General features: G+C 34.3%; 1 protein-coding gene across 1 annotated transcript in view; it reads right to left on the bottom strand.

The window, feature by feature from the left end:
• LOC306853133 (GPI ethanolamine phosphate transferase 2-like) overlaps positions 1-19,162 on the bottom strand; it is a 118,992-nt gene extending 99,830 nt beyond the window's left edge. Inside the window, exons 1-4 of the mRNA XM_079390332.1 lie at positions 18,809-19,162; positions 17,456-17,661; positions 6,062-6,271; positions 5,346-5,534 (exon numbers count right to left, since the gene is read on the bottom strand). Of these exons, the coding sequence (XP_079246458.1) occupies positions 5,346-5,534; positions 6,062-6,271; positions 17,456-17,661; positions 18,809-18,962 (759 nt within the window). The 5' untranslated portion in view covers positions 18,963-19,162. The remainder of the gene's footprint in view (positions 1-5,345; positions 5,535-6,061; positions 6,272-17,455; positions 17,662-18,808) is intronic.
• Positions 19,163-19,384: the final 222 nt, after the last annotated feature.

Here is a 19,384-nt window from a genome sequence, read left to right on the forward strand (position 1 = left end):
AAAAAGAACTTATTTTAAAGTTACTAAGAGAAATGGACCATGGATATGAAATCAATAGCACTAATGTATGATCATATTATATATATATATATATATATATATATATATATATATATATATATATATATATATATATATATATATATATATATATAAAAAATACAATAATAAGCATTTGCTTCATTCCGCTCCTTTTCGGACATTGTAATTGTTTACAACATCTTATATATGGTTTTTCATTTATGCTGCAACTTATTTATTGTATTTGTATATTTTGTTTGAAATGAAAATTAAAGAAAGTACATTTTTATTCAGTAATAAACAATGTTGAAGAGAGAGAGAGAGAGAGAGAGAGAGAGAGAGAACAAATATGAAAACTTGAACAAAAATGTAAAAAAAAAAAAAAAAAAATTCCAAATATTAAGAAAAACTATAATAATATATTGATACAAAAAAAACAGCTTGAAACTGAAGACACCAATAAATAAATGTAAATAAATATTATAATATTAAATACTATTTGTACTGCAATATACATATTATATGTTAAACAGAAAGTCTATCATTTATTTTGACTGAATTATTATTTACCTTGTGCTGTAAACTGTAAAATAAGGGTGACAACTAGGGATGCACGATATTTATCGGACAGATAAATTATCGACCGATATGAGAGAAAATTACGTCATTTTTATTGCTCCGATAACTAAATTAAATCCGATAAACTAGATCCGATAAAGTATGCTTGCTGGTAAATCAATCAATCAGTCTGATTTATCTGAGATTCATCTTCTTTCCGAGTGCAAGTGATTGCAGCTTTAAACTGCAGTGACTCTCAGCATGTGTTGTGCTCATTACGTCATCATTTACGAACATGTCTTCGCCGGTCTGGAAGTTTTTCTCGGTGGCAGAGGAGGACAATGCCATTGCTATTTCCAACGCATGTTCAGCAAGGATTCCGAAAGGAGGAAAAAAAAGGCCTCAAGTAGGGTTGTGACAGTGAGGAAATTTTCCCACTGGTTAATCGACGTGTGTCAACACCTTACCGGTATCACCTCTCTGGATGGGGGGGGGGGGGGGGGGGGGTGGACGTCGTTTGAGTCTTCTCTCTTTTCCTCGCTTTCCTTCGGTTTTAAATAGCTTTTAAGCTCTGTGCATGTTTTATTTTCACTTTCAAATTAGTGGCAATTCAGCGTCAAGCAGTTCTTTGTTTTTTTCTCACTTTCCTTTGCTTAAATAGCTTGTAAAAGCACCGTGCGTATTTTATTTTCACTTTTAAATTAACGGCAATTCGGCATCAATTGCTTGAATTCAATTCAAGCAACAACAAAATACAACATAGAACATATAGCTAACTTTTATTAACAAAACGAATAAAAATGCACCATGCTATATGCCTAATATAAAATAACAAATAACTTACAAATTTTAAATATGCATGGTAGGCCTATACAAAACTGACAATCAGTAAAGACTGATAACAAATAATTATAAAACCTAGAACGTTTATTAGTGAGATGGAAAGTTTTGAGGCACGGACTGCATGCACCTTGATGTAAAATAATGGGAAAAATATCACAGTTTAAATAAAATACAAATCAGCAAATACTGTGGAACCAAATAGGCTAAATGAGAAAAAAAAAAAAAAAATAGACCTTCCAATATCACCTTAGATAAATGGCAGGTCAACAGGCTTTTCAAAATCCACAAATATTTTTAAAACAGGCGCTTTTACATTTGGTTTTGAAACTCTTCTGCCATCGTCTTGTCTTTTTCACCTCACTCTTGTCAGTCAGCTCGACTCACTCTCCTCAGGTGGTAAATGAAATCTGATCTGTGATGCGCGACTGTCGTTCGTTTGGTGTGCTGCATTGAACAGTCGCGTTCAGTTTTAATTGTAGTGTTTGTTCTCTAACTGAACAATGATTTTTATTACTATTAAAAAAATCAAAATGACAGTGAGGGACGGTGCTGCGACTTAACCTTGGTATGAGGATGCACTTTATTTTTGTTGAGCATGCACTTTTGTTTTTCATTTTTTTCGAGGCTGACAAATGTCAATGCATTTTTTTTATAATGTATTTGAAAACACGTGACATAAAGACTATGTAACTTTCTCATCCTCGTGCACTAAAAACGTTGAATAGATGCATTTCTTTATGCATGAAATATTTGAATATAAATTTGTTGTTAATGAGTTGTTAATTGCAGATAAACCATAGTGCTATCATAATTCTGTTAAACCATTTCTGTTCCAAAGTATTGTGGTGCCTTACACAAAAAATAAAAAACATTTGAAGAGTCAGGACTGATGTTTGCTATAGTTAGGCCAGAGCTATTAAAATATCAGTTTAATCAGTTAATCTTAGATTTTGTATTCTCCTGGGTGCACAAACTGCAGATTATATGAAAATTATAATATAAAAATATGAATTTATCGGTATCGGCCATGAGAAGGACTTAATTATCGGTATCGGTTAAAATTTTTCATATCGTGCATCCCTAGTGACAACATTATTACTATTACTAAGTTTCTATAAATTCTCTTTCTGGTGAGAAAGTTTTTTATTTATCTATGTTATCATTGTACATTGAGCCTTATCATCTCAGGGTTATGTGATTTTTCTTCTTGATACAACCCTTCTTGCTGTAGATGTTAACTGACGCACCATTTTATCATGTCCTAAAATTCATTGTTACTTAAGGCAACGCTCTGAATAACCTACATTAACGGCTCCTATAAGATCTCTCATAAAGGGTTCTTATAGGGCTGATGATTAATGAGTGTTGGATGTGTCATACTGCAGGGAGCTCCGGTGTTCCTCTGGTCCTGTAGGGAGTTAAACTCTCTCACCTGCAGAGGGAACAGATTTTGCATGCAGATATTATAATGGGCAGCAGGCCTGCGGGGTGCTAAAGTAGGACGCAGCTGGTTATACAGATGTCACCAATCAAGAGGCATGTTTAGGCCCCGTGACGGAAAAAAAGTGGGTGCATTTCTGTTAGAGACATTATTGATAGTGTAGCGTTCCTCGATTTCATTGAAATTCCCATGCAAAAAGAAAATTGGTGTTTGTGAAAACATTTGCAGGTTGCAGCAAATGTAATTCATATTAAATGCACGAATCAGTTTGAAGCACCGGTTATAGGAGGTTGCCCATTTTAGAAATTACTAAATACATTTTCCATGCTATTTGGGAGATGGTAGCACAGCATCGGTGTTACCAAAAATATACACAAAAAAAAAAAACATTTTATTTATGCAAATCAAATTATATGTATCAAATTTAATGTACATATAAAATACAAAAACATAATTTTTTGGTTTAAATGCCAAAAAGAAGCAAGGCCTAAAACTAAAATTTTGCCATACCTGCCAGTGACTTGAGAAAATTTACTGAGATACTATTATTGAACTGTAAAGTACAGCTTTTACGGAGCTTATAATAGAGCTAGAGCTTTAGAGCATTTTTTAGAGCTTTAATTTTGGCGGAAAACTGCAGGGAAAAGTTCTGCAGGCAAATTTTATTTGAGTTGTAATTTTAGGCCCTTAAAAGAAGTATTCAAAATGTGTAATTTAACTTACAATCTGCAAAGGGCCTCACCTTTCAAATCTTGGAAAGCATATGAAATGCATCATTTTGTAAGAAAGTGTGACAAGCTCGAGCAAAACAGACACTATTTTTGGAATTAGCAACACAAAATTAGTAAGAAACAAGAACTGAATTTCGTTCAGTAGATGTGATGCAGAGCAGTGTAGTTACATTTAAAACATTTAAAAGTTTCATTTGTTTGGATGTAGTGCAACTTTAAGAGCAACAGAATGTTCTGCCAAACGGATGCTGTGGGCTGCATGAGCAGGCTAATGCTAATTCTGCAAATCAGACAGCAAATCAGTCAGGGCCAATGTCACAGCGAAATAGCGCAATGTGCATAATTACATAATTACGTAATTACACAAAGCGGAGTCGCTGACAGAAAGTAAACTTCCTGAAGAGAGATACAGAAGATGTCTTCGACAAAATTATGCATTTTTATATTCATCGTTGTCACAATGATGCTTTACGCCTAATTATTGAACTTTTATGACAGAAATGAGAGTAACTGATGTGTCTGGAAAGTTTTTTAAGCTCTCATATAAATGCTTCCATGGCAACTATAAGATTAATAATGTGAACGCCCCACTGTTTGCCTCATTCCTACAGTACAATCAAGTGTGAAACGTCACTGTTAATTAATACAAAAATAAGCTTTTGGGTTTAAAATAAAGAGAGCAATAGAAAGACAGAGAGAGACATTTCTGTAGATGTTTGCTAGTGTTTTTTAAGTATTACTATTGCTGTTTATGTTCAATACATTTTTATTTCAGTTTTAGTTTTTATTCATTTACAGTGATTTTAGTGCTTCATATTTCAGTTAGTTGCTTTCTAATTTTCAATTAGTTTGTTTTATTTAATATTTATATTTTATTTCAGCTTTATGTAAATACGTATGTGAATTAACAAAAATGTTTTTAATAGTTTCAGTTTTCGTTTACTATAATAACCGTGGCTGAAACCAGGCAAACGGTCCGCTGGGAATAGATCTGCATTTGGGTCAGAATGTAGCAGAACTGCTTAGTCCTTAAAAACACAGTGAGAGGAGACTTTTCAGGAAAAAACGGAGAGAGAAAAATGAGCCTCACTATGACAGGCTGGAAAAAATAGTGTTGCTGCTACTGCAGACGACGTCGTAAATCCAGGCTATTCTGTGCAGTTGCTAGGGTGTTACTATGTGGTTGCTAGCCTCAAATAAAAAGAGTGCACCCTTAACCTACCTGCAATATTTTGATCTCCTATGATATTCAACACAAGTCTGTGGGATATTTTCACCCGTTTAATCACGCAGCAGGTGAAAACTGTGCATCTGATCACCTAGTAAACTAAAAGCACACGATTTGAGGAATCCTTCATGTCTAGAACAAAAATGTTTCAGTTACACACTGAAGTTTAATACTTAGTGTCAGGGGTTTGTTTAAATCAATAACCCTCAGTATGAGCAATAGTAATAAAGATGGCAGACTTGGCAAACAGCACTAAAAAGAGTAAACACTTCAAGACTGGCTACAGACAAAACTGTGGAGGAGAAGAACTTGATCTATGATTCCACTAAATAAAAGTCAAGGAAAGCAAATATCAAAGGTTTCAGAAAATCCCTGAAGGTTCTCAGAGAAAAACTCAAACATGCACTATAATGAATGGCGAGTAGATCCGTGGGACCAGACTGCTTCATTAAAGTGTTTCATCAGGACAGGTCCGAGATGTTGAAGAGGTCAAGAGCAAAGATCTAGTAAAACAACACCACACCTTTGAAATGAGCGAGGCATGTATCTTCTTGATGACGTCGTCCATCTCCATGAGTTTGGGTCCTATCAGAGAGCTGTGGGGTCCGCTGATGTGTCCGATGTGGTCCAGACCCAGATAATGCAGAATCAGAATATCCCAGTCATCTCGCTTCAGAGTGCCGTCCAGATGACGGGTCACGTTATTGTCCACCTGACAGAACGAGACGGAGATATTAAAATCTGAGAGAGGGTGAGAAGAAACAGACAAATGAGGACTCTAAGACTCAGGCAAACAAAAACATGAAATAAGCTTGAAATAAGTAACCAATGCAACTTTAACCCAGTCTCATATTTGATATGCAAATTTCTAAGGCCTCTAAATGATCAAGATGACCAAAACCTGTTGAACAATTAAAAAATGACTATTAAGAACTGTTAAGAACTCAAAACTTTCTCCTCATTCAGGAAGAGCATTAATTGAAAGCAAGCTACAAATATAACTAGTTCTGATCTCACATAAAGGTGCAGTCACAGATTTCAGCGACATTTCTATTGTCAGAAGTGTAGAGATACAGGAAGTCACTTTCAAACCCTCTCGAACCGGTTACCAAATCTGTGTGCAAAATCTTTTGCCCTCACATGACTTCGCCAATCTTGTTCATTCCTATTGATTTCACCTGGGAAAATTTACAGAACAAGGTTAAAGGGTCAAACAACATTGAGTTTAAATCATCTCACCTCTGTGTAGTCAGACACAAAAAATGAGGTAGTGCCGTCATGCTCCATGAAGAGTTTGGGGAAGAGTCGAACCCAAGTGTCGTCGCCGTAGAAGATGATCCGTTTGCCAGCACTCTTGGCCTGCCAGATGAGATTGTCCTCCAGAAGAGCTGGAGAGTTCAGGTTCATCACAACATCAATGAAGCCCGGGATGCTGCCAGTGGTCAGAGCCTGATGACAGACGCATGAGAGAAGACAAATAATGCTGTTTAAGAAACCATCAAATATCTTCACTGTCCAAAGAGGCCTTAAAAAAGGAAAGTTCACCCACAAATGTGAGTCTTCTACATAATATTGCTTGCTCCAGTGTCATCTCATCTATCAAATATGTTGGAAGTGTTATTATAGATTATGGACTGGTATCACGGAAGTGTCAGTTTAAAGTTAAATACGTCTTGATGGATCTGTTTCTTGCTTCACAAGACGTTAATTGATGGACTGGAGTGGTGTGTATTACTTATGGATTATTGTGATGTTTTTATGAGCTGTTTGGACTCTCATTCTGACGGCACCCATTCACTGCAGTGGATCCATTGGTAAGCAAGTGATGCTAAGTAATGCTAAATTTCTCCAAATCTTTTCTGATTAAGAAACAAACTCATCTGTATTTTTTATGGGCTAAGGGTGAGTAAATGTTCAGCATATTTTCATTTTTTGGTGGACTATCCCTTTAAAAACATTAGAAATTCACTTCAGGGAAGAAACAAGCAGGATATAGCCCCTATAAAATTTCAACTGCTCCATTTATGTCTTGTAAACAATATAGTTTGATATTTCTACAGTTTTGACAGCTGATATAAAAGGCGGCAGAGTACACAAGAAGTTTTATGGGGGAAAAAAACATTTTTGACAAGAAAAGCCTGTTGTTTTGGTGTGCTTAAAAGATTTCTCGGCTCATAAAGTCTCATATTTACACAGTCTGAATGTAAAAAGTGTGAGTCTGAATGTAAATGACCAGAGACGCTAAAATAGGCCAGATAAATCATTAGCTATTCTGGGAACAGAACCACAAATTTACAAACTCTTTGTAGTCTCACGCAGAGAAAAACACAACACGAAACCTTTCCCTTTCCCTCCTGGAAAACCCAAACATAATTCCCTCACCCAGATCCTCATCTCTCAGGAACGACATCATCTAATGAAAACAGCACACACACACACTACGAGACCACCCCTCCTATTTGCAGTGTAGATTATAATGAGGGTATTGATTGCGTGTCTGCTAGTATACACAACACAATTACTGTCATCTAGCGTAACGTGCTTCTCCCAGACAATTAACACAGAGCTGCGATGGGGGGGGGGGGGGGGGGGGCGCAGGTGTCATAAACGTCACTAGATCTAACAAGTGCTAAAACAGGTGTTTTACGTGTTTCCATCACTCCGTCTGTCTCTATCATTTTGCTTTTTTTAAATATAATAGTTTGATGTACAGTATTATATAGACATAGCCGTAAGGTTTTGAAAGAAGTCTCTTCTGCTCACCAAGGCCCCATTTATTGGATTAAAAGACAGTAATATTGTGAAATATTATTACAATTTAAAGTAACCATTTTCTATTTGAATATATTTTAAAATGTAATTTATTCCTGTGAATTTTCAGCATCATTGCTCAAGTCTGGGGAAAGTCGTGGCCTAATGGTTAGAGAGTCGGACTCGTAATCGAAAGGTTGCGGGTTCGAGTCCCCGGCCGGCAGGGATTGTAGGTGGGGGGAGTGAATGTCCAGCGCTCTCTCCACCCTCAATACCACGACTGAGGTGCCCTTGAGCAAGACACCGAACCCCCAACTGCTCCCCGGGCGCTACAGCATGGCTGCCCACTGCTCCGGGTGTGTGTGTGTGTGTGTGTGTGTTCACTACTCACTGCTGTGTGTGTGCACTTGGATGGGTTAAACGCAGAGCACCAATTTCGAGTATGGGTCACCATACTTGACAATACGTCACGACTTACTTAGACTTAGTCTTCAGTGTCACATGATCCCTCAGAAATCATTCTAATATACTGATTTACTACTTAAGAAACATTTATTATTATTAATGCTGAATAATATTTTTGTGGAAACAATGCAATATTTGTTTCAGAATTTTTTTTAATGAATAAAAAGTTTAAAAATAACAGCATTTATTTGAAATAGCAATCTTTTGTAACATTATACATTTCTTTACTTTCACTTCTGACAATTGAATGGGTCCTAAAAGCATACATTTCTGTCAAAACAATAATCTTACTGTTACTGTACAGAATATTTGTTAGTTCCATCACTGCAAGTATAAAAGTTGCAGCAATGATGCAGCAAACAAATGCATTAATTGCAAGTAACCTTTATTTTTATATAGATTGCTGCAAAGCAATTTGCTTTAATTTGCCAGTTTGCATGAATCAAACTCAGGTTCAAACATTTGAATTCAAAGTCACACTAAAGTTTCATTCAAAGATGCTGTTAAAACATCAGTCTTTAACCAATAAGAAGCTATTAGACAAATAAAATCTCATTAAAATCACTGAGATATTTATATCATAAAAATATGAAACATTGCATAAACATTACACTTTAATGATTATATAAATATATAAATAGAATATGGCTCAACATTCATTCACAACATGGATTCTCGCAGCTGTTCGGTCCTTCCTCTCGTTGCTCCATGAGCAAATCTCACAGAACCTCCTTCACACCAGACTCTGAGCTTTTCAGAAATCACAGGCTAATTGCTTTACTCTGGTCACATTTGTAGTGAAACATGAGCAATTAGAAGATTCTGGCTCCCCTCTGCAGTAGTTTTATGCCGCATTAGAGATTCTGGCACCAGGAAAGGTTTACATTTGTATGCTTGCTAACTGCAGCTCCTCGAAGCATTCACAGCCAGATGAACGGAAAGAGCATTTCTGCCAGAAAAAAAGCCCTAAAGTTTCTCCATACAGTTACATCAGCAGCAGCAGCACATCTTCTGAATGGAGACTCACAAGACAGGAAACTGCTGGGTGCTTTTTGAAACTCACTATTCACTTGTGAGCCTTTAAACATACTATGTGATTCAACTATTTCATATAAACTCAGCTGAACTGTATAAAGATGTTGTGAAACTTATAGGCTACACAAGTTTATACTATAGCTTATTAAAAAAAAAAAAAACCTAGCCATCTAGCAATCACCCAGAATACCAACAATCATAACCATTTATATTACACTTATAAAAATGTAAAACACTAACCTAAATCTAATATTTTCACCACCTTTTATATCCCAGAGTTCAACAAACATTCAAACGCCTCTGATAAGGTCTGTAATCTGATGTTTTGCGGATGCAGACGGATTTGAATGTCTGAGACATTCACTAAACTCATAACAGCATAATATAAACGCATATTATCAGAGGTGAAACACTGAAGCTTAAATGCCAATAACAAACTTTGTCAAATATATTAGACACACTGATCTCAAACGTAGTTCATACAGACACCAAAAACAACAACAAAATAAATCAATAAATCATTTTTATCACCCCTTTAGTAACGCATTTACATATGGAGAGAGGAAAATCTAAGATTATTATCATTTATATTTTCCCCGTCACACATAAATTGAACAGTCCAACGGTTATGAAAAGAAGTTATTTTTATGTGATTACTGTGCATCCAAAAAAAAGTGTGTTTTTTTTTTTTTTTTGGTTGAGACTCAAAAAGTTTTGCTTGCAGACATTTGTGATCGAAAGCATTCAAAAACCTAACTATGTCAAAGAGTTTTGCTTCTTTTTCGCTCTCCCACACAACAGAAAAGAAAAAAGTGCTGTCAATCCAGTGAAAACCGACCAATAGAAACAGGTGCTGCGTTCGTTCAAACTACAGACTCCGCCCACCAAGTTCAAACATTTGCATTTCTGAAACACAACTGAAAAAGCTAAATTTTTGAAAATCTTTTTTTCTTTCTTTTTTTTTTGGGATGCACAAAGATAAGAAAAATATTTCAAATCAACAGTAGAGCTACAAATGATTCTTAAAGACAAATCAAACAGTACATCACTTCTGCACCATGGGCAACAGGAAGTAGTCAGCAGAACTGATTAAATCTGACGTTAACAACATGCCCTGTGTGCGTTATCTCAGCATCTTCCGACAACTGTAAGAGAGCAGCTTAAAAACACTCGAGGCCATCCGCGTTTCACATGACAACAGACACAAGATTTCTCTTCTGCATTTTTCTTTTCCAACTTTCAGAGTTGGTCTCTTTGGTTTAACACTCTTTTTGTGATGGTGATTGGCGAATTCCACTTCCAGACATTGCAGTTTGGAAATATATCTCACCTTTTAATGCGTCAATCCTGATGATTGGAGACATGAAAAGTAGGACAGAAGAAGCATTTTTCTTTGCAGCATTAAGCCGAAAGCTTATCTGTGCAGGAAGGTAAGAAAAGTTTCTCTATTTACAAAAACAAAACCTTTCAAAATCTTCAGTTCAACTGCAAAAACAGGACCTAAGGTGCATGACCATCAGAAGGAAAACGGCAAACAGAAACAAACACACATGCACAAAGGCCAGCAGGATTTTTATGACGCATTCGGTGGTAATACTCATTTTGAAAGGTGTTTTCTGGTCTGGTGTAAGGCATAGGGTTTACACAATGCAGAAAACAATCACAGAATCCAGACAGAAAAATTAACAGTATTACAGTATATGCAGAATGTCATGGAATTTGGCCAATTCTGGATGCATGGTCTACATGTCTCCTTGTAAAAGAATGATCATTTGATTACATTTTAAAATATTAATTACATTTGTAATGTTTTTTACCTTCATTTAACTAACACTGTTTTTAAAACTTGAATTAAATCATAAATCCAGTATAATTAAAACACAATGCAACATTTCTGAAAATTAATTATCGTATAAATCGCCCTAAAGTTGAATAAATTGTTACATTTTTTTAGTGAATTCAACTGGTTAGACATGCTTTTTGATTATTCAAATTTAAGCAAAACGGAATGTAGATAAATTAAAATAGAAAACAGAGAATTTGGGGAAAATAGGACCTTAAACGCTATTTTTCCAGTTTTTAATTTAGTTGATCATTTGTTCAATTGTCCTGTCAAAAGGAATAATTCACCTACAAATCTTCAATTGGACTTGAATTAGACTCTTCAAAATGCTGTAATCAGTGTTGTTATAGTTAACCAAATATAAAATAAAATAATTAAAAAATCGTTATTGTTATTTGAAAAAAAAAGCTTAAATAAAATACAATATAAGTAAAATTTGAAAAATGTAACCTTAAGTGAAAATTAGGGATGTTGAACTGCATTAAACCTTAAGTTGAAGCACTAAAATGACTTATATGGAAATAAAAAGTAAAAGCTAAATATAACTAATAAAAACAACAAAAGCACATAATAAAATTACTAAAAATAAAAACAGAATAAAGACTTAAGACAAAGCTAAAAGGAAAAAAACTGGTCTGTCTTCAGAAAATTGGCTCATATGCTACTCAAACTGGTATGACACAAAAGCACCAAATGGAATTATGGGTATTCAGCATTACTCTACTCTCCAGAAACACTTGAAGCTGCTGAAGACATCAAAGAAAAAGTGAGGCAATAATCTCAGCAAAAAATCTGCATATTTACATAAATCTGCCTAAAATCAGCACAGCAGCAACACAGCGTCATTTTTCACAGCTACATTTTCTTATTATGCTTAAAATGAACCAAGAAGTGTCAATAGAAAATATTTTAACATGAAGCATCTATATTTCAAAGTCGTGGAGGAATTCAGGGAGAATTCTGGGAAATGATGGTCTTGTGTACTCAGAAGACATTTAATAAGTACATTTTGGCCCTCTGTCGCGTTTTATTTCAATATAAAGTCATTGAAACTCATCACAGAATAAATTGCAGAACTGCTCACTGTGACCCAGACGTTTGATTGACAGCTCCATTCACCAGGATGTCACACCCTCCGTTATGACATCAGCAGCAACGACAATGACTGAAAATCAATGGCAAGAGTGTCTCTACGGCAACCAGCAGTCATGTTCTTACAGGGGCAGAGATGATGCTGGGCCACTCACACACACACACACTCTCTCTGTCTCTCTCTCTACAAAGCATGCCGTTTTGATCCTGTTGAGCATTGTAACTCAATGCAATGTTTCAATGCAGTCATATTATTTGATTCAGGGCAGGAAAATATGACTTTGATAACAGAAACAAACATGCAGTCTGCTTAAAATTCATTAAAAATGTTTACTGAACACATTTACTGAATGTTTACTGAACACACAAAAAAAGGTACAAAAGCTGTCAATGTGGCAGAACACTTTTGCACCTTATTTAGAGTGTATATTTTAATATCATTAACATGCTACTATACAGTAGTTTTTATTCAATGTAAATTTCATTTTATATTTTGTTGTGTGCATTTGTTATTTTTATTACAAATAGTTTTATGTCTATATAGTTTTATAAATTATTGAATTTTTCATTTTAGTTATTTAATATAAATCAATTACAACCCGAATTCCGGAAATGTTGGGACATTTTTTTAATTTGAATAAAATTAAAATACTTTCAAATCACATGAGCCAACATTTTATTCACAATAGAATATAGATAACATAAATGTTTAAACTGAGAAATTGTACAAATTTATGCGCAAAATGAGCTCATTTCAAATTTGATGCCTGCTACAGGTCTCAAAATAGTTGGGACGGGGGCATGTTTACCATGGTGTAGCATCTCCTCTTCTTTTCAAAACAGTTTGAAGACGTCTGGGCATCGAGGTTAGGAGTTTCTGGAGTTTAGTTTTTTGTTTTTGTTTAATGACATAATTGACATTGAGGACCGTTGTTTTTAAAGTATTCCACAATCTTTTTATGCACTGTTTCACAGATTGGAGAGCCTCTGCCTATCTTTACTTCTGAGAGACTCTACCTCTCTAAGACATCCCTTTTATAGCTAATCATGTTACAGACCTGATGTTAATTAACTTAATTGACCTATCGGTAAGCCCCTCCCCTCGAACGCAGACTAGCCAATGGCAGTTGAGTATCAGCTGCACGGGGAGCACAACTCTGACATCTTTAGGTTTCAGCGCCATCAGAAACATTGGAAGATGCGAAGCTCGCATCGGTTTTATGGGGTTATGCTTCAAAAATGGAAAAAACGATGTGCCTGGGGTACTGGTAACACTGATTCCAGGTATCCCGAGAGGATGAGCAATATAATTTATTTTATTACATTACCTGAATCCAAAGAAAACAGAGCAAAATGTCTCTAAGTATTCAACCCCCAATACAAATGAAGACAAAAACGTCCATTTTCTGGTTGTCATACACTCATTAAGTTACAATTTTCATCTGCTCAAGCAGAACGTTAATGTTATCTTGTGCTTTAGCAAGGTATCTCGGTCTAAAACTAGCTAACGGTAAAGTTAGTGAGTCCATGCTAATGTGGTAATGTTGATCCTGCTTGTTGTCATCCGCGATCGTGATTGATCGACCATAATATGAGACTTCTCCCGCTTGCATTGCGATCTGTAAACCCTCCCTTCGAGTTACGCAACGTATTTATTTTTAAATATTTTATAAATCCCTCCATGGAATATTTAATTCCCATTTGGTGGCCTTCTGTGCCCAAAAGTGTGCAAAAACATCGTGGGACAAGGTTTTCACACTGCAGCTGTGAGCAACTCTGTTTGTTTGTCCGAGGGAGCAACAGTAACTAAGGGGGCGGGGCTTACTGATAGGTCAGTTAGTTGCTAGATGTTCTCCCAGCTGAATGTTTTCAAAATTTCTTGCTTTTTCTGCCCTTTGTTGCCCCCATACTAACTTTTGGACCTGTAGCGGGCATCAAATTTGAAATTAGCTCATTTAGTGGATAAAAGTGTAAAATTTCTCAGTTTAAACATTTATGTTCTGTATGTTCTATTGTAAATAAAATATATATTTTTTTATTAAAATACATTTTCAGTTCAAATTAATTTTATTTCAAGCAATGACAATATATTTAGCACTTTTAGTTTTAGTTCACTATAACAACCCTGAATATAAGAGGTCCATGGCACTTTCATCACAGGCTTTCTGAGGGGGTCTTTGCATTTCACCCTTTAGACCTTACAATATCACAGTACTGACACTGTAACATCATGCTGACTGAACAGAAGCAAAAACGGTAATCCAGGTAAAAGGGTTCAGTAGTACCATAAAGACAAAAGAACGGACTGATCTCTGACTACACACATCCCCTGTACCAATGAACCAGTACAAAACAAAGAAAACAACAAAAAGCAGAACAAGACAGTGTTCTGAGCAACAAGCTGCAACTGGGACTGAAAAAGGGTTTGTTAGCGAGACAAACCTTGAGTCCCGAGTGAATTGTGCTCTGTGAAGAGGTCAACCAACACAGAGAGGCGACTAAATGACTCTATGCAGGATGAAGGTGTTGCTGTAAACATCAGGCTTTCTGGAGAACACACACGCTTTCTAAATAAAGTCCCTCCTGGCACTTTTCACAAATACGGTAAAAAAAAAAATGAAGTCCCATGACATTCTTCAAGTACTAAAGGCACAAATCTGGTGTTCTTTAGAGAGATATCTAGGGGATATGTTAACTGTTATCTAACATTAAATATAGCATTATATGAATATCCAACTTTACTGGTTTACATATAAGCTACTATAAAAAAAAAAAAAAACGCAATTTGTTGATCATTTATAATGAACTGCATTTCTGGATTTCTGTTAAAATTGTGTGTATTGTAAAAAAAAAAAAAAAAACATGCAACTGTTGCCATTCTGGAATATTCTGTAAAATTGTGACATTCAAGAAGTAACAATATAATATTAATTAAATAATCTTTCCATTTTCTACATTATTTACACAAATTTTAGTGTTGACACTATTAAATACCATTTTTGTTAATTAAAATAAAGCTGAAAAAGAATAAAATATAAATATTAGAGGAAAAACTTAAACTTAAACTTAAAGCATTAGTAATGACAACTAACATTAATGAATAAGCTTAAGTTGTAGTACTTAATTTACTTCTAAAAAAAAAATAATAATAATAATGACAAAAGCACATACAATTATACTGATAAACTTTAAATAAAATTAAAATCAACTAAAAATAAAAAAGAATACTTTATTATTAACAAATAATATAATAGTATAGGAATAATACTAAAATACCACTGACGCTGTTACCAAAGTTATTGTAAGAAAAAATAAACAACCATTTGTCTTTAATTCATGAAAGATATAAGATTATCAATAACTACAAACCAACAGCAACCCTGTGACTCATTCTGTCTTTCTTGATGTTTAAGTGCTTGCTTTCACTCACCTATTGCAGAAAAATACCCTATTCATGGAAAGTGTGTCCTGCTCTTCTGCAGTGAGCATTACACAAGAGATCCATAAGAAACAAACAGCTGTATGTGTAATGTGATACAGGGTCATGAAACCCCCTTATTTCAGAGAGGGTTGCTCCGTCTCAGTATTGAAAAGCCTGAAGAAATGGAGGTGGAAAGGTGGGATGGTAGAGAGAGTAACAACCCTCTGTAGTCCACTTTAGAGAAAGAAATGAGAACAGCAGACAGAGCAGCACTGCCAGCAGGAAACAGGATCGCATCAATTCAGACAGAAATATTCCTAAATATCTTGGCACTGTCTCTCATTTACACTATCAGTATGCAAACATGATGTCTTGAACAGCATTAAATCCCCATTTATCAGTATTTCTCACTTTAAAAACTTCTCTTTCTTCTAGACCTTCCAGCAGCGGTCAAACCCGTTAACCAGCAGAAATAAATGACTGACTGATCTCCAGTCCGGATGACTGTAATTTGGGTTAGTTGGCCATGTCACACTGGTTTACAGCTGAGAGGCCTGCAATGATATCACAGAAGATCGTCTGATGGAGCAGGACTGCCATCTGCTGGACACTTGAGTCAGGACACAACTCATAGAATGCAGGCCATAAGAGATGCATACTGGAAAACTTGAGCAGGAAGGCCTGAAACTTGTTTACAGGATTTATTTGCTCTTAGCAGATGCAGAACTATGGATTATTGTCTTTTTGTCATAATAAAATATCACTGATAACCTCTAACATCTCACACATGAATCAATGATTCTGATCGGCATATGGATTGCCCTACAGCATGAGTTAATAAACACAATAGAAGCCATCAATAAAAGGTTGAGTCATTTCTGTCTATAGCATCCTCATCCAAATACTTCCAGTTCAATGAGAGATGTCAGTCAATAACAAACATCAGTGTTTTCTTCCAGTACGACTTCTTTCAATAAGTCACAAAGCCATTGTGGCTTGTTAATAACAACATAAAAGTATTGTTAAATTACTGAATTCAATTCAATTCAAATATTTAATTAAATAAAGAATTAGTTACATGTAGCAGCGTCCCAGTGTTTTGCATACAACATTATTTTTTTTTTACACCTTATTTAATTTGTTGAAGATGCCTTTCATTAATCTGTAGCATAAAAACTAATATCAAATTAAATATTTAATTTTAAAATAATTCTTAAAATAACGTATTACTATTAAATGTTTGTTGTTGTTATTATTATTAAATACTTATTTATTAGAATTAGTTATTTAAATTTATATTATCATATTATTTTTATGATTAATTTTATTTTATATATTTAGCAGTATCCCACATTTTGCATGCAACACTATTGATTTTCACTCAATTTAAAATAACTCCATTATTTTAACATAAATTGTTTAATATACATTGAATTATTTTGCAGTATAAAACTGAAAAATTCTCTTTAAAAATTATATAATAATGATAATAATAATAATAATAATAATAATAATACAATTAATTTGGACAAATTTTGCATGCAACACTGGAGTTTTTTTATTTTTAAAAGCTATTATTTTGACAAATTGTTGAATATAAATTTAATTATTTTGCAGCATAACTATAAATAGCAAATTAAATACCAGAAAATATTATTATTATATATTAATAATAATAACAACAATAATAATTTTTAATATTTAATTCAATTAATTTGAACAAATTTTGCATGCAACACTGTGGTTGTTTAAAATAGTGCCATTATTTTGACAAATTGTTGAACATATATTCAATTAATTTGTAGCAAATACTGTATCAATTTATTTATCAAAAACAAATATCAAATTAAATATTATAATATAGTATTATAATAAATAGTATGATTAATGATAATTAGAGTTAGTAATATAATAGCATATGTTGACAATAAAATAGGCAAAAACATCCCATAGATTGATACTAAAGGAGGAACCACAGGCAAAAACAAACTAGGGTAAGAAAGGATTTGATTTGTGTGTAATTCACCTTAATTCTGGGCATGGTGACGGTGGGCGGTCTGGCTTTGGCGATGAAGCTGTGAGAAGAGCCCCTCTCCACCACATGTCTGGTGTAGGGCATGAACCTCCGGCCATCAGAGCCGAACACAAAGTCCTCTCTGAACGCATCGATCAGGACAATCACCACCCGCTTGAACAACGACACGGGAGCCTTGCTGGAGTTAGGACCACTTCCTGCAGAACACGTGACAACTCATGAAATCTCTGCTGAATGCGTGATCACGATGCATGCTATGAATTCTGATTTCAGAATTAGAATTAGAAATGTTGAAAAAAGGGGATTTAGTAGCGAGGCTGAAATTAAAACACCCTAAACATCGGAATTAAAACCTAAAACCCCAGGGGGCAACTCATTCGGATTTGGACACACAGAATAAAACAGACTGAGGCATTTAGCTGATTTGTATCAAATTTGGGATACATAAAAATAAAAGTACAAAAACTATACAATGAAATACAGCCTACATATTTATATGGTTCAAAGACTACAAGTGGTTTTCAAGCATAAAAACAATAAAAGTTTGATGCACCATTACTTTTTTTCTTTAAATTACAATTTATTTATTTTTTTCTGAGCATAAAATAATGACTAACATACATTTTTACAATGATTTCCAGAAGACACCCATCATGACATTCAGTGCAACAAAAGTACATATACCAAAAAAATCTTGTCATGCATATTTACAACAAGAATCATTAGATGGCATTAAAAGAGCCCAAATACAAATTAATTGTACTTTTAAATCTTTACCCATCTTTGCCACTATCCTTCAAACCACTAGGGTTTACCCATTTGTCTGCAAAAAGATTATTTAAAATAAAATTTAATTTACTGTAATCACTTTTTATGTTTTAATATTTTAAGTACAGGTCAGAATAAGTACATTGCTTCATTTTTACATAAATATATCTGTTAAGCTGAACAACAATTGAACGTTATTTCATACATATTTTGACATTTTACTTTCACAGACGTTATTTGAAACAATAAAGTAGACACTTGAATTTATGCATATATAAAATCACTTTCAGTTCAATTTAATATGATGCTGACAGCAAAATGGGCAGCTATAATTATACTATAAAAATAACAAATATAAAGTATATACATAAAGCTACAGAATAAGTATCTTAAATTATGAAAATTATTTTACTTATCAATTAAATAAATTAATAACAAATCCAAAAAAATCAGTATCAACAAAAAATAATCTTTAGATAATTTAGCCGTAATACCTCACTATAAAATCATCACAATCAACATAATGCTTAATAAGTGTGTGTGTGTGTGTGTGTGTGTGTGTGTGTGTGTATTTACCTGTCTGTGGCTCTGCAGGAAAATCAGACACTTTGCTCTTGTCTGAAAAGGATGATTTGACAGGAACAGGGAAGAATCCTCTCAGGAAAAGAGCGATTGACACGATCTCACATATGAGACACAATAAAGCAAATACTGATGAACTCAGCTTCATGATGAAGATCAATAACACTCATAAGACAACACAAACACTGGCAGCTGTCCAGCCTGCTTTCTCATTTCTCATTGACCGCAATCAACCGTCATTTTGAACAGAAACGACACTAAAGCCACACGATTAATGAAGATCCAGCCGGATTAGTGTTTTGAAATTCTCATTTCCGTGTTGTGCCTTGAGGGTCACTACGGCAACTCAGAAGGATCGTTTCTTGGACTCTTATTTTGTAATCAGAGCCAAAACTCTATGAAAAATATTTTAAATAGTATTTAAACGTACTATGTAACGTTACAGTTCTTAAATATATAAAATTGTATTATAATTTATACAATAAATAATTATATAAAATAAAAAGTCTCTTATAAAATGAAAGTAAGAAGCTATATATAGACTGTTATTTTTTCACAAATTAGGTGACA

The sequence above is a fragment of the Barbus barbus genome (genome assembly GCF_936440315.1).
Source record: "Barbus barbus genome assembly, chromosome: 33".
Classification (NCBI taxonomy): Eukaryota; Metazoa; Chordata; class Actinopteri; order Cypriniformes; family Cyprinidae; genus Barbus; species Barbus barbus.